General features: G+C 40.6%; 1 protein-coding gene across 10 annotated transcripts in view; it reads left to right on the top strand.

Annotated features, from left to right (window-relative positions):
* Window positions 1–23740, top strand: part of BCAS3 (BCAS3 microtubule associated cell migration factor) — a 445712-nt gene that overhangs the window by 73772 nt on the left and 348200 nt on the right. For all 10 annotated transcript variants that reach the window (XM_019493311.2, XM_014608078.3, XM_014608076.3 and 7 more), the window contains exons 9-12: window positions 806–882; window positions 12372–12448; window positions 14296–14379; window positions 23037–23207. In XM_019493311.2, coding sequence (XP_019348856.1) covers window positions 806–882; window positions 12372–12448; window positions 14296–14379; window positions 23037–23207 — 409 coding nt within the window. The remainder of the gene's footprint in view (window positions 1–805; window positions 883–12371; window positions 12449–14295; window positions 14380–23036; window positions 23208–23740) is intronic.

Raw genomic sequence — 23740 nt, 5'->3', positions numbered from 1 at the left:
TTTTGTGGTTTTGTTTCAAGTAATGATTTGATACTCTGCTTTGGAAGCGCGTGTGTGTGTGTTTACACACGCAGAGAATGACAAAGTGTATATGTTTCCATCTCTGTGTACACAGGCACCCACATTCCAAGTATTACCCTTTGTTTTAGAGGTTCAAAAGCATAGGACAGCTTTCATTTTTGCCAGTGCAGATGCTTTCTATTTGTGGTGGCATCTGCATTATAAAGGCCTGCGATGGTCCAAGGTCACCAGACAATAGCTGTCCCCTTTGACTTTTTTTTTGTCCTTGCACTTAGTAAGCTAGTAATCATTTTAAGTGATTTATTATGTAAACCCTATTTCTCTCATTTTTAATTCCATGGTGCTGTGTTTTCACATGGGGAAAAACACTTTTAGTAAATAAGAAACCAGTGATAGTTTGTCAGATTTGCAATAAAATAGGCAATGGGATTATGTCTAGGATAAAACACACTTCCTTTTAGATTAGTTTGTGCTGGTTTGTGGGATTTTGTTGTGATTTGAAACAGAGGACAATTCCATTTTCTTTCTTTTCTAATGGACCTTTTATTACAGGAGGTATCTTACATATGCTGGGTGACTCCGTATCACATTTGTATACTTCCTGAAGAACAGGCTTGTGTGGTGGGGATGAGAGAGGCCTTTAATAATTGCCAGTTATTGGAAAACTGGCAGTTTATTACTCAGAAATGTAAACTGATGCTCTTGAAACAGTTACGTTTAGATATTGAATCTGAAACCAATACAGTTCATGTTTCAAATATGCATTTAATTTTTGTGTTTTCAGGATACTTGTCGTAGTCTTGCAAGAGAAAATTGCTGCCTTCGACAGCTGTACGTTCACAAAAAAATTCTTCGTCACGAGTACGTATATTCCCGACTTCAGTTTTTCTGCTGTAGCGATTAGTGGTAGTCCCATAAAAAACAGATTTCAGGTGGTCAATAGAATTGGATTGCAAGTCACATATGAAATTGTAAGGAATATTAGCTTTGACAGGTCTAGCTTGTCTTTCCCTAAAAGTGCTAAACACCCACAATTTCCAGTGGATTTCTTTGAGATGCAGGTGTTGCATCACTTCAGAGAATCTACTCCCTTTGCTCTGTGTATTTGTGGAGCTTCGCAATTTATTGTCACTGTCGATAATTCTCATTTCTTGTTGAGTGCCTTGTATTGATAATCTGTTGTGGGATCTTTTGGGAATCATTCTGGTCCGGGTGCCTCCATACTGGCACTCTGCATTTCGAACTCTAGTTTTTATACGTAACTGATTTTGCTTGAAAATACGTGTGTCATTCCTGTGGTCTAACCACATTTGCTGTTCACCCTCCTTGGTTCCAGGTTTCTTGGAGGAGGGGAGAGGGTCCCCTATTATTATTTTTTTTATATTTTGGTAGCCCTGAAAGTCTAACCAGGTCACAGCTGTGTTGTGCTACAGATAAGCACGTCTACCCACAGGCGCTTTCACCTGCTGAGTCAGCAACTGAGGCTATTAGCTACTGTCCCTTCCTTCCCGTAACCCGGGTGCATTTAGAACTGCTTTTCTTCCATTTATCGATGATTAATCCTAACTGGTAAGGTATCCTCCAGAAACGGTTCCTCCACACCCTCCCTGTTTCTCCTGTACTAACTTCTGTCTTTCAGTAATTCATCGATTTGTAGGGAAAGACGGTACATTTCTACCGGTGTTACTTTTGATTTGTCTTTGGAGCTTGCTCATAAAGGTACACAATTCATCTAGCCCCAAGACTAAACATACGCCTGTGTCATGCTAAGTGTCATTTGGGCCCAGAAGTGACATATCCTTTCTCCAAAGTGCTAGTGCTTGTTCATAAAGACGGCCTCATCAAATATTGTATTACTGATCTTCTCCTGGATCGTAACGTACACTGCAAGTGGTTTTGCCCTCAAATGGGAAATCTTATTAAAGCAAGCTTTAAATTAAAATGGGGGGGAGGTGGAAAAAAAATGCTTGCCTTAAGGCACACCTGGCACCTTCAATTACAACACCAAAAATATTTTCTTCCTTCACTTCTGTATGTTTAAAAAAAATAATCAACCTAGCTATTAGAAGCTCTTTCTTTGAGAAGAAATATCCTTATGCAGTAATATGAAAGTTGCCAATAGGTGTCAGTTTCTTCCTGTGTCATGGACTCTCCAAATTCCTCAGAATCCAGCAGCGTTCGGTAAATACGGCCGAACGGAGGCAGGCTTTGAATTAAGGTTTGCGCTGGGTTTGTTTTCCTTTTTATGCCTTGACAGAAATAAGGTATAAATAAGCTAGCTTTTTATTTTTGCACGGGTTCAGTAATTCAACTTCCTAGTGGCTCTGCATCTTGATAAACTTCTGCATAATTGTTTGGAAGCCAGATAATAAATGACATCTTCAAGGAAAAAAAAAACCCAGAAGTTAATTCAACTTTGTTTCCCAAAAAGTCGGACTGGTAATAAACACAGAGCGGCACACGGTGGTGTCTGGCAAAGGAATATTTCTGTTCCTGGTGTCAAAAAAATAAAATAATGCTGCTGATAAAAGTGCTGATACAGTGAATGTGTTAAATGTATTCTAGAATAAAATAATAATTGTTTTGAGAATCATTCTAGAATTAAAATCTCAATTTCCTAAGCAGTGAAATAAAACAGCAAAGCCAACTCCCAAATCGCTGCTTATCCTCTTAATTTTATATTTCTGATGTTGGTGCGTGTCCCAGTATGTACAGGCCTTTACTTGTGTTTACATACACGTGTGGTTTTTGCAGGTTAAATGCAACTTAGAAAACTGTCAGTTCTTAATTAGAGTTGGGAGTGTGGTTATTTATTTGAATCCAACTGGATAAATGAGCTGTTTTCCCTTACTGGTTATGCCGAAAGGCAGCAATATGGATAAACAGGTCATCCGTCGTAAAGATCTACAATAGGAATTATTGTGTTTCAACCGAAATCATTTTATAAAAATGTAAGTCATTAGCAAGCGACATAACTTACTAAGCCGTGACTTATTACGTCCATTTTCTACACTTGGCAACAGATTTCCAAGGGCATGAATGACACCGGTGTGCCTAACTCCTTTTCAAACTCCGAGGAAGTTAGGTTCCTGACAGCTGTTTGTGTCTGGCAGTTTATGCTGTGGTTCATATTCAGACCTGTTTTTAGAAAGCTTGATTAAAATCTCTTCAGACATTTTTGTATTTATAATGAGGGGGTGGGGTGGGGGGGGAATACTTCCTTCTTCAAAAATAAAAATAAACTGCACTTTTTAAATAAAGGGCAATAGCCAGTGCGGCTTTGGAACTTGTCCTGGATAGAGTCCTCAGCGAGGCTTAGTGTTTTGCTTGATTTGACAGGAAAATGAAAACTGTCTGACCAAAAAATCACCAGCAAGAATTCTCAGTAGGTAGCTAAGGTTTCAGCAGGGCTTAGTGAAGCCCTCCCTCCTTTCAAACACATCCCTGGATGGTATCCCGTTCTCCCCTCAATGCAGGCTGAGTGAAGGATAGGCTACTGAAAGGATATTTTGGATGCAGGGGATTTGCATTGGAAAACGCACTTAAATCCTTTGCTCTAAAAAAGTCTGCCTTAACACGTAGGACAGTAATACTTTCTTGATGCAAGCCTAGTTATTTTAGGGCCGCCCTGCCGTTTGACTGCATTCTGCAGCGTTTCCTAAAATCTAACTTTTCATTTCAAATGAAAACGTTTCTGCCCCTAGTTCCTCACGTGCCTTAAGATGTGCAGCTTGGGAGGAGGCGTGCTGCTCTTCTGCCCCTTACGCCTATAACCGGAGAGCAGCCCTAGAAGGAACCTGGGTATGAATTCCTGGAGCACCTCCTTTCATTAGAGAAATGTCAAGCTATAGGACCCAACAGCTTTTGGGCTCCTTTTTGCACTAAAGGAGGAGCGTGTGAAGAGGCTGGGGTGCAGCGCAGAATTAGAATGACTTGACGTTTGCAAATACCGTTCCTACAATATAAACCACTTGCAGTTGCCTCCAGCTACACAACAGTAGCTGCAAATGTTGGAAACAGCGTCTCCTACCCATCTTGCCTCGTTCAAGTGTAAGCCTCGAAGCATCATCAAGGACTTTAAAATTCTGACATGTTCTTTTTATTAATTATTTAAACATGGAAATGAGTGCAGAATGTCAAAACCATGCGTCACAGCTAGAAATTAAGGTTTGTTCTAGTAACATTAATAGCACTTTGGAGAAAGGAAACATATGAACAGTATTTTTGTTTTGCGGGGGGAGAGGCTGTTTTTTTGGGGGAGGGAGGGCTGTGGTTGAATGTGCTATCTTAATATAGTTGTAATAAATATATCATCAATTATTCAGGATGTAAAGTATGGTCAAGTTCATGCTTCTGTGAGAGCGCTAACTGTGCAACTTGAACATTGCATTAATACGGGGTTTGTTTGTTTTTTTTCTTTTTCATTTAATTAGAGAGAAATGTAATGATTGAATTTTAATGGCAGAGCGCCAGGGATTTTTGCTGTAGGCTTTCATACAAGTACTCATAATACAGGTGCCCCAGTCTCCCATGTATGAATTCGAGGCAGGTGTTTAAACTCACATGGCAAACATACTGCAGGTAATCATGGAGGGAAAAAAAATCTCTCTAACTTCCACATCTGACATATCCACACTGAGAAGTATTCAGGCTTCAACATCTGTCCTCCAAGTAAAGGCAACACCCACAGTTTGTGAGGAATTCCTGCCTGTAACTTTCCTATGGAAATCCACTCTCCACTGTGCCTACATTAGCAGCCAGGCCAGCTGCATCGAGAGAGAGGCTTGTCCTGGAAGAAACAAAAAAAGAATTAATCCGGGAATGGCTGGAAGTTCGCCGTTTGAAGTCTTTTCTTGTAGCCCAGCCCAAGAAACTCATTTGGCACTTTTAATAAACGCTTATTCCCTTGCCTTGCTCTGGAAGTTGAGGTGCAGATTTTAGATCGTTGGACTCGAGCTCTGCTTCCCAGATTTGCTTCAGGGCCTCTCCGTGAATATTGCATGTGGCTGCGGGATCACAAAGCAAAGCGATATGCAGGTGGTGGTGTTGTTGTTTGTTTAGCTTTGTAAAGAAGAAATGTGAAATAACTGGGTTTCATTGATTTGTATGCCATCAATGCTCCCGCAACCCTGCTCCAAAAATGCTTAGTTAGTGTAATGGTGATGATTACAAACCTGATGAGTACTTTCCTATCTATAAAGAACTTTCTCCCTGCCCCCACCCTGCGAAGAGATTAGCACAGATAACATCATACATGTAGCATTATCTTTGCATCCAATAACGAGTGCTTGTTTAGTTTCTCTTGCCCTTCCACTCCTCATATTGATATATTCTCAATCCATTATTCTCTAGAGATAAAGACAGTTATTGCAGCCATTATCTGGCACCACAGTTCTATCGATGCTGCACGGTTAGCCCCTTAAGAGGTAATTTTCCAAAGAGTTTAGTCAGTATACTTTATAGTCCATAAAGAGTCAGGAAGATTTTTGCCTAACCATGGAGCTAAAATTGTTCAATATATACTAAATGCTCCTCTAACCCTTGAAACGAATAAATAAAAATAGACGGTAATCTGTGATTTGGGGGTTATGCTGTAGTTTGCTTTTTATTATTGGCAGTCACGTGCCAGATGCTGGTGACTTCAACCTACCATCGCTTGGTTCTGGAAATGATCTTAGGCTTCTTTTGTACATTTGTGCATCCCTCTCCCCCAATCCACAAACGGGCATCAGTTCGTGGCTGACCTCTCTGCTCCACAGCTGGAATGTGAGATGTCTTATGGAGGAATTAAATGTGAAATGGAGTTAAAAACAGGAACTTTTGAGAAGCTTTTTGTATTTCCAGTCCCTTCGCAATCCTATTCGGCAGAGGTAATTCATCCTGATCCCGATTGTCTGAGCTGCTGGAATTTGTCTAGTTTAGCGATTCTTAATCAGGGTGCTGTGGCATCCTGTGGTGCCTTCCAGGGGTGCCAGGCAATATTGGTGTTGTTGGGTGCACAAACATGATTCAGGGGTACCAGGCAATATTGGTGTTGTTGGGTACACAAACATGATTCACAAGATACACCCAGAGATTTTGAATGGGAATCCATAGCGTTAAAAACATTCCAACTTGCTGAGTCTGTGCTGAGTTCTTTCCAACAGGGGAATTGTTCTATTATTTTTCAGCAGTTTAAAACTGTGAAAGCAAAGAGCTGGTGTTTTCTGAGGGGTCTAAAAAGGTTGAAAACCACTGAACTAGTTTACGATAAAGTGTCCGGCTGGTAATTTCCTTCATCAAATTGCAGTGCAATTATTTTATTTTCTTTGTGCATCTAGAAGTGCTTCCACTACATAGCCTGGACTTGAAACACTTTTTTAAGGATTATTATTAAGGGGACAAGTTTTTGAAATGCCTTGTCTGCCAATCAGATGCCAGTGCTCATAGCAGCAGGAAAAGGTTGAAAGACCCGAGTATTGCATGGGCAGAAAGCTCCTGGTCTGAAATGAGGGCTTGTACATGCTTCTCCTTAATGTTCCTCTACCATGGCAAGACTGCAAGTTGTTAATAATAAGTTTCTGTGACATTCACTTGCGAAAACAAGGGTCTGAAGTAACCTTCTTTATTGTGTGACTACATTATAGGAGAAATATGCAAATAAAAGAGGGCAGTTAAATCTTCAGGATTGTAAACAAGGCCTCACTTTTGGAATTCGGGAAATTTAAATTGCCCTGCTACAAGGATCATTATCCTCCTTCGTTCAGAGGGCATGCAAGCCACTGTGAAGAACTGCAGAAGTGTGTTAAATTGGTTTATGTTTGAAATACAGGGGCTTGTAGTTCAGTTTCCTGTTGTCACAGGCCACCAAATCCTACGGTTCCCTCCCTAACTTCTCAGTCTGTCTTGAAACCAACTTGGTTTCTTCCTTTCACTACTCTTGCTGGAAGGCTGATCTCAAACCTTGCTCCCAGAGGCATAGGTTAGAAATGCTCTTTTAATTTCCAGCCTGCATTTATTCATGGCCTTTTTCATACCCAATTTATTCTTGTGCTGACATTGTCCTTGGGCTTAAATACAGAGAATGTGTTATGCTGGTTTAGTGAAATGTGGCTACGATAGGGGGAAAGACCAAAGGAAAACCTGGACACATACTTGTTATCCACCAGTACAATAAAATGATTGCATGCATCTCATTGAATAGCCCGAGCAGAAAACCAGAAGACCCTCAAGGTTAAATCAGATGCTGTGGCCTGAAGTTTGCCAAAACCATGTTTAATGTAGAAAGTGTTGAAAGTCAGAGTTTTCTACGGTACGTTTTCCTGGATAAATCGGCTCTGGCAGCTAACGGCAACATATCTAAACTGCTGTTACAGAATTGAAGGGAAGGGGAGGTTTCTATGGGTAAGCACATACAAATGACTAGATTTAATTCTGCAGTGAGCCTAGTGCAGATGGAAGTCTGTAGTGTATGCAGGGATCTACCAGCACGGTACTCAATATGTGTGAATACAGCACACGATGACTGCTGAATCTCGTGCTACTCGAGTAAGAGCAATGAGGGTCTAATTAGCAGTGGTGCATAGGCCCTTTTGCCTTTTTTCTCTGGCTTTTCAGTACTCCCCTTCCCCGTCCTCCCCACCTTTTCAAAACTATCACTGTCAAAACGCTTTGCATGGCCAGTAGGGTGGGTCCTGCCTTGTTGCTCTTGTGCTCGATTTTTTGCGAGGGATGTTTAAACAGAAGGAAGCATAAGAACAATAGAAGATCTCGGGGAAGTATGTGATAGTATGCAAGTAATAGCGTTTACATAGGGCCTTTCATCTAGAAGGATCCCAAAGGAATTTATAAACAATATTACTTTATACAATTTATAAACAAATAAATTTGGTTTGCCTTATGACGCTAAAACCCCAAACAAACAAGAAATATCAGACAAAACAACTTTATACGATTTGTTTTTCTTGGTATAAACAATGCTCATGCAACAACAGTCTCACTCTATCCGTTATTTACTTTCTCTCCCCTTTCTGCACTCCTCTGTCTCCTTGATCGGTCGTCACGTTGGGTTTTCTCCGGCCAGTTTAGATTGCATGATTCCTTAGGCAGAGAGTCTTGTGGCTTTGTCACTCTGAGGCCTCATGCATTCCTTTTAACTCTAGAAAAAAATATTTGGTTGTTAGAATTAATGTGGGCCACATAAGAAACTACTGAAATGCAACCACTTCTTTGGTGGACTGTCTTGGCTGACTATTTAACATGTCCTGGCAGTACTGGTTTAACAGCTTATAGAACTGAAGGTAGAGAATGCCGCATATAAGTGACACAAACCAGTTATTATCAGGTGAGCTGAATTGCCCATTCTGGAATGTAGTCAGGAAGAGAGGTGCTTGAAAACCCTATTCTTGAGAAAATACTACGGTATTTTTTGTATTCCTTTTCTGCCACTCTCCTCCCTTTTTCTTAAAATTCATCAAAAAATTATACCCATAGAAGTACACACTACTCTTTAGCAATATGATCAGCTTTGACTCAGAAGTCTGAGTATCACCCATTGAGTACCATTTTCTGCAGTGTTTAGGTTATCTTTGGAAGCCTCCCATCCTTGTCTCAACCAGCCCTGACCCTGGTTATCTTCTGAACTCTTAACTGGATCTCAAACCCAATGTCACATGGCAGCGTGAAGTCCAAACAGATGCAGCTGGATTCACAGCTTGGGATTAGAGACTAAATGAATCTATAGAGGGCAGATTTTATAATAGTACTAGTTTATACCCATATGTCGCATAAACACTAATCCAAAGGGGTAGCCTGAAATGAAATTGTCCAACACCAGTATGAAATCATCACTGTCATGTGGGTATAAAGCATGGAACATCCATTAAAAGGAGGAGGAAAGCCTGTTATACACATTAGGAGGAGAATCCTTGTTATTGATACCAAAGAGGGTTAGTGTGCATGTGCAGAGGGGAAATGGGAGAGAACCTGGGAAAGGAAAGCAGTAAACATTATGGGGAAAGAGGAGATTTTTATAGTGTGGTCAAATAAAAAAGGATGGAAAAGAGCAACTTGCTGAAGAGACTTTCACTGGAAACCAGAAACCAGGTCAAGACGAAGGAGAAAAAAGACAAAAAGCGATAAATATCATAACCAGAAATGTTTAAAGACTGTAAAATAGATGAAGATATGGAGTCTCTAGTGCGTGTTGTAAAAGAAGGAACATGCCAGTAGTGTCTTGAGATAGCCGAGTAGGGTCAGTTTGAAGAAATACAATGACGTTATGGCCAATTCTGCTGCTTTTTTTTCCCCCCCTCAGTTTTATTCTGTTGCACATAAATTAAAAACATTTTAACAGTATATCAACTTGCATTGGATTTAGAAAGAATATGGGGGTGCATATACCCTTTCTCTGTGCATGGGTCCCAATTAATACCCAACATGACATTTTGTTTTTTTATAAAAATATATGGTTGTGTCTATGAAAATGCCAGTTCTTATGAAGGCCAGTGTGTGTTACGTTCAAGTCTAAATAGAGGGACCAGTTTCAGTGGTTATGCCGTTAACTACAATAGTCCTTATTTGTTTGGAAAAAAAACTGGCATTTTAAAATGCTGGTCCTTCAAGCTAGCTGTCTTTCTGGTCATCAAGAGCTAGATGCACAAAGGGATCCATGAAGCTACTGACTGCTCGTTGTAAAATGAATGAGCAGTCTAGGAGCATAGACTAAACTTGGGATACCCCAGTCCCAGCTGAGTGCCCTGCTCTGCAGAGCCTTGCTCCCCTGCTTTGGTCCAATGAATCTTTCATTCTTTTCTTCAGAGTGGCATATCAATAGGAGGATTGGAGTGTCTATTAACCGCACGTCAAGATCCAGGATCTTGATTCAAACCTACATTTCCCATCTCTCATAAAGTGCCCTAATTATCAGGCTGCGGCTATAGCCTGACAGATTGAGCACTTTGAGAGAGATGGGAAGTGTAGGTTTGAATCAAGATCTGGATAGTGCTTTAACTATCATCACTGCCATTGCCACCACACCTTCATATCCACTGAGCTTTGTAAGGCCTGCCAGTGTGTAATAAGTGTGCCGAGCGCACATCTAACACAGTTGATCTCTTAGGTGGAGGAACATCTAGTTTGGAGGATCCTGAAAGGACATAGTAGCAGTATGGATCCCATAATGGCAACCCTTATTTTGAGGATAGCAATTCAAGAGTTATTTGTATATTGAAAAGCCTCTAAATTAGTTTTCAGTAAGTTTTCACCTTTCCACAAGGGGGTAAAATTCCCTATTTTGATTAAGTGTTGCCAAGGACTTGCATGATTTGCTGTCCTTTTTGAAAGACTTTCCCTTGGCGATCTTCTCTTGGATGACCTCTCCATACCTTCATTGGAACTTGGAAATTACCGTCTTCTGGACAGTCAGTTTTGCTTTCTCGTGATGTTAATTTTCATTGTAAACATGGTAAAATTACTGCTGTTGCTGCTTAGAATTGGGGTTTTCTTCACTTGTTTTGAAGTTTAGCAGAAGCCAAAGTTAATCTTTAAGAGAGTTATGTTTGTAATGATTGGATATCAAGGCCTGACGGGTCACGCTGGCTGTCTCTTCATTTGCTGAGTGGATGGTGGATGAAGTTCTGCTGACTCCAGCTGTTTTTTTTGTTTGAGGTGGTAGAGGGGGACGATAGCAGAAAAACAATTTGCTTTTTGTCCTATAAAATATACCCTTTGTGTATCCTTCGTGCTACAGTAAGATTCCAAGCCAAATGGAGTCACAAAGGGAAGTTGCTTTTTTTTTTTTAACCATTTTTCTTAATTGAGAAAAGCTTAAAAGCGAGTTGCATGTCTGACCTATATAGAGTTCATGGCTGGAATTTACTTGATTTGCGAGTAGTTCTGTATCAAGTTGACCGAATCCAATTCATGTAATTAATTACCTTGGAAGTGATGATACATGTAATGAAAATGGCCACTGTTGCAGCTGTAGCTTTTCAGAGATAATGTTAGACATTATGTATAGACTGTTTGTTGATCTATGGAAAAAGGCATTTTACAGTTCTAAATGGACTTTGGCTCATTCAAATGATCAATAACCACTTTCTTTTTCAAGAAGGTGTTTAGTTATAGATATAAAAAAGTGGATTAATTGCAATTTTTCAAGCGTGGTACATTTGTTTGGCTGATATGACCAGTTGTGCTCCTATTTCTTCCTTTCATTGCTAAATACTTGTATGAGAGAGACTGAATTTTCCATATCAGTGTGGTCCAACTGGTGGCCCATGGGCTGCATCTGGTCCAGGGGTTCACCTGCAGCCTCCAAGGCTCTCAGCCTGGGTACCACCCCCCCATTGGTCCTGATGCTGCTGCCTGTCTCTCCAGGCTCCCTCTCCCTCTTCCAGCCCCCACGTCTAAGAGTAAATTTTAGTTTGCAATGAACTGGTGTTGTGGTGATATGCTCAAGTTAGTGAAAATGATCCTGAAAAATCTATTTGGCAAAAAAGAATCCATAGGTTTTGTAACTATAAAAAACAACCATTTAAAATGGCATGACAACCTGCTTAAAAGAGACTTAGTTCTGGAATAGAAGAGGGCTGACAAACCAGAAATAAAGTGCCTTCCTATTGGAAGTGTATACAATACCTATCGTGCATTGTATGCGGTTGTAGGCAGGGTTATTTAAGGCCCTCACTTTTGAGCTGGCCTTGATAATCTGGATGGTCCCAGTGATGCTGTGGAAGTGCACACAGAATGAAACCCCGGGTCATGGAAGTCGCTGGGAATCTTGCCATTGATTTTTCAAATGGGCCAGTATTTCATTCACAGTGTATAAAGTTAAGTGTGTGCATAAATCTTTGTCAGATGAGGGGTCTCTATGCATAAACACATTGAAAAAAAGATTTTCAGTTCATTGCATCTGTCGACAAGCAACAGGCATTCTGTGAAGTTAAATTTATTATAATGTAAATATCTAGAACTAATTTTGTCAAAGTATGGAGAAACCTACTTTTCCAAATGCTAAAAAAACGCACCCCACACTCCCAACAACTTCAGCTAACAGCTATTATCGCACAAAATTTTGACTGAAAGGGTTTTTAAAGTTGTGAAATCTCCTGTTCCCCAGCATTTCGGGTGACATTAAAATAAGGAACTCAAGCATAAGGAAAAATTAGCATTTACACTTAATTATCTGTTAATAAAATAGCTCATGTAGCCATAATCTTATCTTCAGCTACAAAAATGTAAGCATTTGCTGAGTGATATGAGCAATTGAAAGCTCTTTGTTTAGACTTTTTGTTTTCTTGGCAATAGCTAAAATTCTTTGTAAGAAGTCATTAAGATATTTCTCAATGCTGCCTTTTGAAAATTTTCAGGCTGCTATCCTTGTCCAGGGCCAAATATGAATCCCATTGCTCTTGGAAGCCGTTGGCTTGCTTATGCAGAAAATAAGGTAAGGAAGTGGTTAATTCTGTATATTTTCCATAAAACAGAAACTAGAATGAATTTAGTAAAATCTCAGGAGCAAGCATGACAAATATTACAGTTTATTTCAAAAAGCAGTTTGATAATGAAGGTAGGTGTAAATATAGATTTTTATTTTTATTTTTTTTTACCATCTGTTTTTATCTGCAATTAGATTGCAACTTTGCTCTACCTGTTACAGTTTTCTGTGTTTGCAGAGCCTAGGCATAAAAGAAAATAGCAGGGGCAGAAAAAAGGTTTCATGTTTGCTTGATATGGGTTACTCGGCAATTAACACTTCTCAAAAATAATTTGGAATCTGTTATTTCAACCCCGGTGAGACCTGGTATGTGGATATCCTTCCCCCTACTTCCCAAGTAGGGGGAAACTGAGTCACAAAGTGGTCAAAGGGCTTGTCCAAGACCACACAGCAAGTCAGTGGGCAGAGTCAGGAGAACTCAAAAATTCCTGGCTCCCGGCCTCCAAGCTCAATCTATTAGACCACAGCTGTCTCCAAACACTGAAATAGAGAATTAGTTTTGATTTGTAATTTATTTTTTTTAAAAGAAACAGAGAAGCTTTAGGTGCCGGTGAAAGTGTGATCAGCACTTGTTTTACCAAATCTTATTCTGCTGCCTAGGTTCTGATTTAAAACGAGACTCGTTTGAGAACTTTGCCCCCAGTCACCAGTGCATGGATTGCGTTTTAAAGTAGCCTGACTCCGCTCGGTTAAACCCCACGACAAGAATAGCTGCTGGTAGAGCTGAGCCAAAGACGCGGAGAGAAGCAGCTTTAATACATTTGCCTGCTGCTACACCTTTTCAAGCACAGCTGATCTCTGTCCGAATTCAGGCCTGCTTTGTGTTGCGATGCCAAGTTCAGGGGTCAGCTGCGTAGCAGCCGGACTTGCAGATTAGCCCGTGAACTTAATGAGTACCGCTGCTACCGGAAATGCAAATAGCACGTTTTAAAGAAATGTGTCTGAAAGTAACTTCTTCCACTTGTGATTCCCATATTGTCTTTTTTTCCCCCTTTCTAACTATTTTAGCCCTTTTAATATAATCAGGAAGGGGGCATATGCTGGAGCATATATTTATTTTTAGGGCGGTCCTCTTTCTTTCAGCAAAAATGAGGGAATGCAGCAGCTAGAGTTTTGACATATATGCAGCAGCAATAAATATCAGCAACTCATTTGCTGATTTATTTAGATAAGAGAGCAGCTTTTTATTATCCTTTTCCACGTTCTGCCACTTTTCCTGGTTGATAGTGGGTATAGATGTCCTGTGTTTTGGAGGGGGAGAGATTAATAAAAAGAGCAGGGTAGAAGTCCTGCAACTCCAGTATCCAAGCAGTTAACGTACTGAAGCTTGAAAACCCTCGAAGAATTAGAAATGTGAATGTAGCTAACTTTTGCTTTTGTCATTTTTCTGCTTGCTAGAGTCTTTAACAAAAAAAAAAAAAGGAAAAAAGAAATAAGCCACATCCAAATTCTTAGCATGTCAAATATTTAATGTTACATAGACATGGCTAAAGCCTTTGATTATATTTATTTAAATTTATTTGTGGTAACGCTGCCAGACCAAAAATCCCACCATTTCAAAGTTTATGAATTCTTAGTGACTACTCATCTTGTAATTGAAAACCAAAGTTGAGCATGCGACAGTCTGGGTGGCACCCAGAAGATTATAAAAAGGGGTTAAGTGTCTCAGCAGGGCTTTTTGCTATTTGTATGAAAAAAACCACACTACTATACATGATAAATAAGAGCTATGCTAATGGGTTATGGGGTTGTATAGTTTAATAGTAGTGATTTGCTGGCTGTCTTTCTTCTTGCAGCTGATCCGATGCCATCAGTCCCGTGGTGGAGCCTGTGGAGACAACATTCAGTCTTACACTGCCACAGTCATTAGTGCTGCCAAAGTGAGTACATCATCAACTGCTGGGAGAGGTTATCATGTGCAGTGATTATCAGGTCTTCCTACTGAACGCCACTGGGATTTTTTTCCCCACTCTTCTCATTCACAAAAGAAAAAAAAAGGAAAAAACCCCCCTCACTTTAATTAGGTATGCGAGTTGGGGTTTTTTGTTTGTTTTTTTTAATAGTGTTAATACCAGCTATGATATCTTGTCAATGGCTGGAGGGAAATTTGCTTCAGCAGGGTTTCCAGTGTCAAGCACTTTTAAGGAAGTACTCAGCACTTTTTCAGGATTGCAGACCTTCAGCTTGCAATCCTGCTAGCAGCCCTCTTCGCACAAAGCATTCTTGGTGAAATCAAGTCAAATGCGACCAGCTACAGAGGATCCATTCACAGGCCTCCAGGTGTGCAGGATCAGGCCTCTGCTCTTTGAGTAACTAGTCTAATAATGCTAATTTTATGACTACAGTAGTGCTTAGCACATTATGGAGACATTGACACCAGTACTGTGTTTTTACTGCATTTTCAAAGATAATAAAATACTACTGGAGAAAATTACTTAACCTGGTTATTACAACCTTCTTCAAAGTCTTCAAATCTTACTAATAATGTTTACATTCAGATACCATTGCCTATGGTTTGCTTAGTCTTAACAGCGTTATAATATTCCCCTGTGTTTTTGTGGAAGTGTCTGAGTTTTCATAGTGTGAGAGGAAGACTGTGGCTTGGAAAAATCTTAAGCTGGCCAAAAGACTGAGGAATTGTGTTTCTTTCTTCTTTTCTTTCCCCCTAGAGGTCTTGCCTACAGCATTTCTCTCTCTCTCTCTCTCTCTCTCTCTCTCTCTCTCTCTCTCTCTCTCTCTCTCTCTCACACACACACACACACACACACACACACACACACACACACACACACACACACACACACACACACACACACACACACACACACACACACTTTGGTGTTGGCTGGCAAACTTCACGCTGATTACAAGCTTTTGGTACAACCACTAGTCTTTTGATTTGTGAAATACAGAACAAAACATTTCTAATAATAGGCATTGCAAGGAGACTTGAAATGACAGCATGGAATAGAAAGTACAACTACAGTGAACAAAACAACAGTTTCAGGAACCCACAAAGAGAAGCAAAGGTCACGCTATTTCATATGAAAACAAATAAGATATAAAAATGAATGTGTTCCTTCAGGATGGCTTTTGGACCTCATCTTGCTGTGGTTGGAGGGAGACAAAAATCACAGGTTTTTATGTTGCTGAGAGAAAAGGGATCTCCGTCTTTCTGAAGATACTGGCATGAATCCATTCACTTTGGTACCTAAGCACAATCCTTTTCCACCCTGCTCAAGTCCATGAAAAAATATTAGTGTGTCAGCTTATTGTAGCCTACTTTTATTGCAAAAAGCAGGAGTGAGACTCACTCACCTTTCACATTCGTGGTTTTTTCAGGGAGCTGAACAGGATGAAATAGGGATCATACTTAAGCACCCAAATAATACAACTTAGGCACTTAAATATATTTGGCCCTTGCATACTGTTTGGCACACTGGCCATGTCTACACAAGCAGCTGACTGCACAGTTGTTACTGCGGAGTCATTTAGTACTTGCTTAACCAAGCAGCTGACTGACCAGGTGTTACTGCGCAGTCCTGTCACTGCACGGTTATTTTTAGATGCTATTGTGCAGTGGCTCGTTACTACCGCGCAGTAGTGTCGCCATCACGGTTCACGCCCAGCAACTCTACAGTGCCGTAGCAATGAGCTACGGTGCAGCAGCTTGTTGATACTACACTGTAGCATCTTGTGCAGATGCTCCCACTGTGTTGTATCCATAATGTCCATTTTGAGTTCCTCCACCATCAATGAAAAATAGAACTAGTGCTTTCCATCTTATCATGTAACGTCTTGTTTTTGTTTCTGTTTTTAATTCTAATGGATTTGGAAAATAACCAGCTTAGTGTGATATTTCATGGCAGTGGTCAGCTAAGCTGAGTTTTTTATTACAATGCACTTAATTCTACCCCATAGTGGAAAGTAGGGAGTTTGGGCTGGTATATCTTTGAGAAGACCAGGCCACAGACAGCATGGTTAAACCTTTATGTATAGCTAAACAACATGTGTCCAATATTCCTTACAGGATAAAGGTGAATTTTATTTATTTATTTGTTCCAGGGACTGGAAAATATAGCCAGGGAGTATCTGCCAGAACATAAAGCCCAAAAGGGCCTCTAAACAAGAAAATAAATTAATAGGTTTCCAGCCAGCAGGGACCATTATAATGATGTAGTCTGACCTCCTGTGTGATACAGGCCAGAGAATTTCACCTAGGAGTTCCTTTGTTGAGCCCAGTACATACAAACTTGAAAGTAATGATCACACATCTCATTAATAGGTACAAGTAGAAAAAATACTTGCATTTGTTCCCTCCCCTATTTAACATGAGTAGTAGTCTAAGATGGAAAGCTTTTAGATAATATTCACCACTAAACCTTGTCCATTTTATGCATTCAGCCAAAAGCAAAAAATGCCACTAAACTTCTAGCATTTGGGAAGAGACTTCTGGGTTGATACTGCAGGGCAGAAGAGGAAGCTTCACTTGTATCCAGATATCATCAAACGTATTGGTGCCAGTCTTCTCTTTCCCCAGTTGTTGGATTTCCCAAACTCTGGTTGGTTGTGACCAGTTGTGTACGGCATCACTCTTGTATTTAAGACAGGCGGCAGGATGGGCATATGTATAAATGACACCTCTGGGTTTAAAAAAAAAATTAGAATACAAAATTGCTTGCCTCACTAGATAGGGTGGGGTTTGGTGCCGGGAGAAGCTAAGTCCCTCTTGAAGGGAGGGAAGTCATGGCTGGGAGGAGGAAATGGCATTTCAGGTTGTCCCTGGTCTTTTGCCCCTTTACCTCCCGTGGCTGAAGGCTGGAACGTTGCACCTTTTTCTCCATTCCTTGCCTCATGCTGTATGGGAGCATTAGGAAAAGAGGGTCACCACTATCATTTGGGTCCAGATGTGGAGCTCATGGCTGCTGCTGCTGTAGTGTTGGCCTGGGTGATTTCACTCGTGCCCGGTGCTGGAGCTGAGGATGCTACAGGTGGCATCCCATTGCAGCTTCCATGTTTGTCTCAGTATTAGTATACTAGAAAGTGCAAGGGCTGCCTAGACGTTTTGGATCATGGAAGGTATTTTTCCTATATTTCCTCCTTCCTCTCCAGAACCGTGGAACTATCTTGCATTTGCAGCCGTCCCATTGTTCAGCATGCTTGTGTGTTATTCCCCTCTGTGTCTTTTGCCTATACATTTTGGGAGGGGGGGGACTGTCACTGTCTACTCTTCTGCATATGTCCCATGCTTAGCACTACAACTGCAAATATTACAGACTGCTTGTTTACTAATGTGTCATTCTTGCATTTAAGTTAGCAGTTCTAACGAATGCAGAGGCGCAAAGCTGACAACCCTGTTGTCACTGATTTCATAAAGTCGTATGTTAGGGTAGTAATGTGCAGTTTCCTACTAATTGGGATGCTGATTTACCTCATTGACAAATACACACTCCAAATATCTATTACCCTTTGCCCTTCCCATTACCTCACCATCAGCCTTATTGCTTGCTTAAGTAAGCCTTCATTTTCAGGCCTCAACTGTAGCTATATCTTATCAGCATGGAATGGTTTAGGATACACCTCCTTTGATCAGCAGAGGTGTTAGCTTCTTTTCAAGTGGGTATCCTTTTTTTATTCCCTACTCTGTCACTTTTGAGTTCAGAAGTGGTCCCATAAAAATTCTTCTTTTTTCACATGACCTTGTATTTCAGCCTTTTGCCTGGCCTGCTTCCAGCCTCTCATTGAGGCAAGTGGAGGAACCTTCATGCAAAGGAAGGAAATAAAATTGAGCAGAAAGGCTAACACTAATAGGCAGAGGCGTAGCAAGCTCATTGAGCGCCTGGGGTTGGGGGCATGGGAGTTTGCTGACCACTGTAGTTGGCAGGGAAAGAGGGGAGAAATGTGGGTGAGTGGAAGGGAAGGCTTACCTTCCTGGGTGGTGGTGGATGCTGCTACTGCTGCAGAAGCAGCATCAGCTCCACTCCAGCAGCAACATCCCTGTGACTGGGCTCCCTGAGAGCCAACCCCAGTGCCCAGCTTGCTTCTACCCCCACCCCTCCTTGCCGCCCAGTATATACTTATTGGGTGCAGGGTTGTGCTTGCTCTGACAAAGGCTCCCAGGGGGATGGGGAGCACCATTTCTCTAGGTCCACTCGCTCCCTGCGTCCCACCCAGGAATACTACTTGGTGCAGCACTGCCCCTGCCCAGCCCTTATAGCCAGGCAGGGGCAGTGCTAGGGAGATGATTCTAGCACCCCCTCCTAGTCGGTACCCGGGACTGGTGCCCTATTCACTTGACCGTAGTTAGACTACTGCTGACAGGGCTCCCTCTGAGAGCTCCCACTTTGAAATCCTCTGTGGAAGGGCTCAATGATGGTACAAAATGTTTCTTTGATTGGGGGAAAAAATTTTACATTGGTAGCTCGCAGCTTTTCTTGCCCCTAATGTGATGTGCAGGGGTTTAGCTTATGAAGTAGGCTTCCTGTTTAATCAACAAATTCAGCAGTTATCCTTAATCCCTTTAGCTGGCGGTGCTAGAAATTCCCCGTTAACATTTCATACCAAGTTCGAAAACAGTCATGAGATGCTGGGTCCTGATGCCAAAGGGTTAATATCACCCTTTTTATCCTGACAGTAATAGAAGTAAACTTGCTCTATTATGATTTTATTGCGTGTCCATCTAAGTTTTTAGCTGCCTCGAAGGGTTTTGTCTTGAACATCCTGGTTTTCACTAGTCCAGTGGGAATGTGCATCTCATGAACTTCGTTTTCTGCTGTTGCAGTTGTGAAGCTTGTACTTCCCTGCTCTTATTTTCATTTCATCACGTTTGTTTAGAGTCTGCTTGCTATAAATGTTGTTCTAACGCAGCAGCGACCATTTCCATAGCTTGATTGAATGTCATTTCCTTGGAAATAGAAAATTAACACGTTGTTAACCACACATCGCTTTACACATGTTAATTAAAAGCTACAAATTTCAGATGAAAATCATGGTGTCTAATAAGATAAATATTGGGCCCTATCATTCTGACTTCTGAGGTTCCTTCCACTGCTGGCGAAACATCCTCACGGAACGCGGCCCATTACGATCTAGTGCCGTTAGTGGTGGATGCACTTGTATATGCGTGGTTTAATTAGCATCTGCATGTGAAGTTGCTTGTCTGTGCTGTCCACGTTTTTTGGAGTGAACGGGCAAATTCTTGCATCCCCACAGTGCTCCGCTTGCCTTTGTCATCTTGCTGGAGAGAAACCAAGTGCTGAAGTGGGCAGGGGACATTCATCCTCCGTTTCGGTTCACTCATTCTCAGAGATATCTAGCTTGGCCTTGCTGTACCTCATCCAGACTTAGGTGGCCTAGTAGGCAGTCCCTCCACACACTTTGGATGTGCTGCCAATAGGTCCTCATTTCCTCTGTGGCTGTATTTCAGCATGTCTGGTTCTCATCGAGACTGCGGATAGGAAACAGCGACACTTTATTTCAGGGGCTCGGCAACAGTTTGGTTTAACTTTGTGTCTATAATTGGTCAAATCAGGAATTATGACATTAATCAAAATGTTATTATCAACGACATTTGTATAAATGGAACCTTTTGTTCTTTCAGCTGTTCCTGTTTCTCCTTACAGGTTCTTTCTTGGGAAAAATTCAACTTTTTTATATTGATTTTAGGGTCCTTTGTGAGACATAGAAACAATCTATCTCTTTGTCATTCAAACCTCGTTGGAACTAAATAGATTAGCAGTCACAGGATGATGCATTTAAATTTTCTCAGCTAATTAAGGATGTGCTCATTTTTAGATTAACCAGGATAAGTGCACACATTTGTCTTACTTGAAATGATTTTGGGGATTTTTGAGCAAGGGAGCTTTTTTAGATGCTGGTTTTGTTACTCATGCAAAAAGTGTGTTCATTTGAACATTGTACATAGCGATTTACAAGAAAACATTGAATGAAACATTTGGATGAACACATTGCTTAGCATTCACTCGCTGTCAGCACCCATCAATAAGGAGGGAAGATATAAGATACAAACTTGAATTCATTTAAATGTTCAACGTTTTTGATGCCCTGCCTAATGTCTAACATCAAATAATAAGCCAAGTTTTCTTGTCACCTAATAACTGCTTCAGTTGACTCTTTCTTGGTGTCTTCTAATCCCAAGGTGCTAAAATGATTTGGCAAAAACTGCATCTGTTTTCTCTTGTTACCTGATAACTTCTTAATGAGTACTAACAGCTTATGTGAGAGCAAGGCCATTAGCACTAATGGATGGGGAGGACAGCTGATATGGCATGGGAAAGGGTAAAGATTAGGAGGGAAGTTTTTCAAATATACATGTAGCATAAGAGAGTAAGTGTCATAATGGTTTTGCACTGTTATTTATGTACTAATGGACTGGGCCAAATCTTTGGACACCTATTACTTCTCAGCCATCTTGCTGTCACAGCCTAGTATAGCATGTGACAGTAGTTTGGTTTGTTAGGTAAGCATGCAGCATTTATTTTCTAGAAAGCTTAAATAGTACTTGTCACTATGTAATCTAATTTATCTGCTGTAATAGTCGAGTTACTTTCTTGAAAAGGCATATTCTAGCCTGTTCTTGGCTTTATAATCTTTTTGGGTATTTTTCATATAATGCCTGTAATGCTGTCTCCTTCCTGCTGCATAAAGTATCCATGTACCATGTATGCTCTTCATTATTGAGCTGCATTGTAGTCTTTGTTAAAGATGGTCTATGCGTTGGAGTGCAGTCTTGTGGAAACATTCAGATCCCATTGTTTTCTGGTATATTATTTTCCATCTTCTGAATGTGCCATTGTTTCAGTTTGTTTTATTCTCATTTGTTGATGCGAGTATAAAAAGAGTGGATAAAAAGCAAATGGCAGGATATTACTAAAGACTTTTAAAACCAAAAGGCATCCCTTTGATAAAGACCTGGCTCGATTTTAAGTGGTAGCATCTCCATTAGCATTAATGGGGTAAGTACATCAACGGAGGCACCTCAGAGGTTAATCAGGCTTCCTGGCTAGATATTGCCGTCAATACAGTATGGCGCCTAATTCTGTTGGTCCTTCAGAGGTTTTCCTGACAACACACTAACAGACTTTGTGTAAGTCATTTCCTATGAATTATTAAAACAAACGTTTGGCTGCTAATTGATGAACACTAATGTGTTTTCTAATCACTGCAGTTTGAGTTTTTAGCACTAAACAAAGCAGTTGCAATTGATTTGTGGCTTATTCTTGGTTTCAGTCTGTGCTCTGTGTCTTCTTTTTTTTTTCCTTTGGAAATTTAGTATACAGCTTTGCTTATCTTTTTAGTTAAGAATTGGTTTGTTACACTGTTGTTCCATTGTGAACTCTTCTATTATTATTTCTTATTTATATAGCACCGTAATGTGCCGGATGCTTTATAGGCAAATAAAACTCAGTCCGTGGTCCAGAGAGATGCAGTTTAGATTTCAACAGCAATCTGCAAAGATATATAGCTTTATTTTTTTTTCTCATTCTTTTAGCCCATCTCTTACCCAAGCTGTCTCCTCCCTTCTTGCACTCTCCCCCACCCCAAAAATATCCAATTTCTATAAAGTATAAAGGCCGGTGTAGGGAACTAGTTTTCAAAGCGATGCCTGGAAAACATGCACAGTGCAGCAAGTCGTGTTTTTGGGAATGGGTTTTTATGCTGTGCGTATAGTCTTCTGTTCCAGTACTGTGAGGGTGCAGCCTTTAATTTTGCTGTTCTGATTTCATGTATTGGAGCAGTTATAGATCTGCAAAAAGTGAATACTTTCCCATTGTACCTGTCAAGGGCCACATCCTTCTTGTCTTACTGGTTTGTGTCATAGTCACTGTGACTGGTCACGTGTAGAATAAGTTGAATGTGGTTTGGTCCCGAGTATTTCTCTGTGTAGCACTTCTGATCCCCATATTGCTTGATTTAGGCTGCATCAACCATTTGCTGCCTTGTGCTATCTCTGGGGTAACACTTTCGGATGAGATAGAGGACAGGCCTTGTTATATTTCTGTCTGACACGAGAGCAGAGCAACAAGTCTATATGGTTATAGAAATATGATCTCTGTCTTTGCTCTGTGCTGTGCACATTGTTCACCATCACTTCTCCCTTTTTACTGTAATCTCAATGACTCCAATACCTTCAATTTTGGAGGGTTTGCTCAGCACCTTCTAGAATATGCAACTAAAATATTAGCTTAAAAAGAAAAAAAATCAATACAATGTCTGAGACACATTACAGTGACTGCTTCTCTTTTTTGATAATGTTTTAGAAGCCCCTGGTAAAAGATATGAAAATACATTTTACTTTTTGGATAAAATAGGTTTACCTCGCATATCAAACTTTAGCGTTGGGTGCAAATATATGCAGCGTCTGACGTGATTTACGTCTCAACATATTTAGTCGATTGTGTCTGCTCCTGGTGTGTGGTGCAGTCCAGTTGCAATGTTCATTTTGTTGGGAAAAATTCAGCATAGATATGAAAAACAGCTCTAAAATGTTATTTATCGAGTCTCTTTCTTTTTATAGACGATAAAGACTGGACTTACGATGGTTGGGAAAGTAGTTACACAGCTGACAGGGACGCTGCCATCAGGAGCAACTGAAGAAGAAATTTTAGCTCATAGCAATACTCGTCGAAGTCCTCTGGTGCCTGGAATCATCACTGTTATTGATACTGACACTGTTGGAGAAGGGCAGGTAATACAATTTGCAGGGGGGAGCGGGGAGCTTCTGAAAGCGCCTTAACTTTCACAAAAACTTGGAATTAAAAATGGAATTGTATGCTTTTGCAAATGATTTTTGCAAGGTCAGCACAATTGACAGATGCACAAAGCTGCGGCAAAGGAAGTGCTATTCAGATCTGAATTTAAGCCAACGTGTATTTAGCCCTTAATACACATTTACATGACATTTTGACAACATCAAGTGTGGAATGTCACTTTTTGCGTCTGTAACACTTGCTCAGAATTGACACTGATTTATACTGACCAGTTGTAGTGTGCACGGTCCGATTACATTTATGAATATATAGCGCAGCGGAAATTCTGACGGCAGCCTAGAAAGAGGGTCAGTTGTTTGACACGGTGTAAAAAAGCAGTAATTGCGAGACTGTGACTAGCTATGTAACGTAACTTGGGTAGGGATTTTGCAATCGCTTAGCTTTTCAAAACTTGATTGTAAAGGAGCATTAGTCTGCATTTTAATGAGTCATTAACTGTATCATAAAAATT

Source organism: Alligator mississippiensis, chromosome 14 (assembly GCF_030867095.1).
Source record: "Alligator mississippiensis isolate rAllMis1 chromosome 14, rAllMis1, whole genome shotgun sequence".
NCBI classification, from domain to species: Eukaryota; Metazoa; Chordata; order Crocodylia; family Alligatoridae; genus Alligator; species Alligator mississippiensis.
This window is presented reverse-complemented; position numbering and strand designations above follow the sequence as displayed.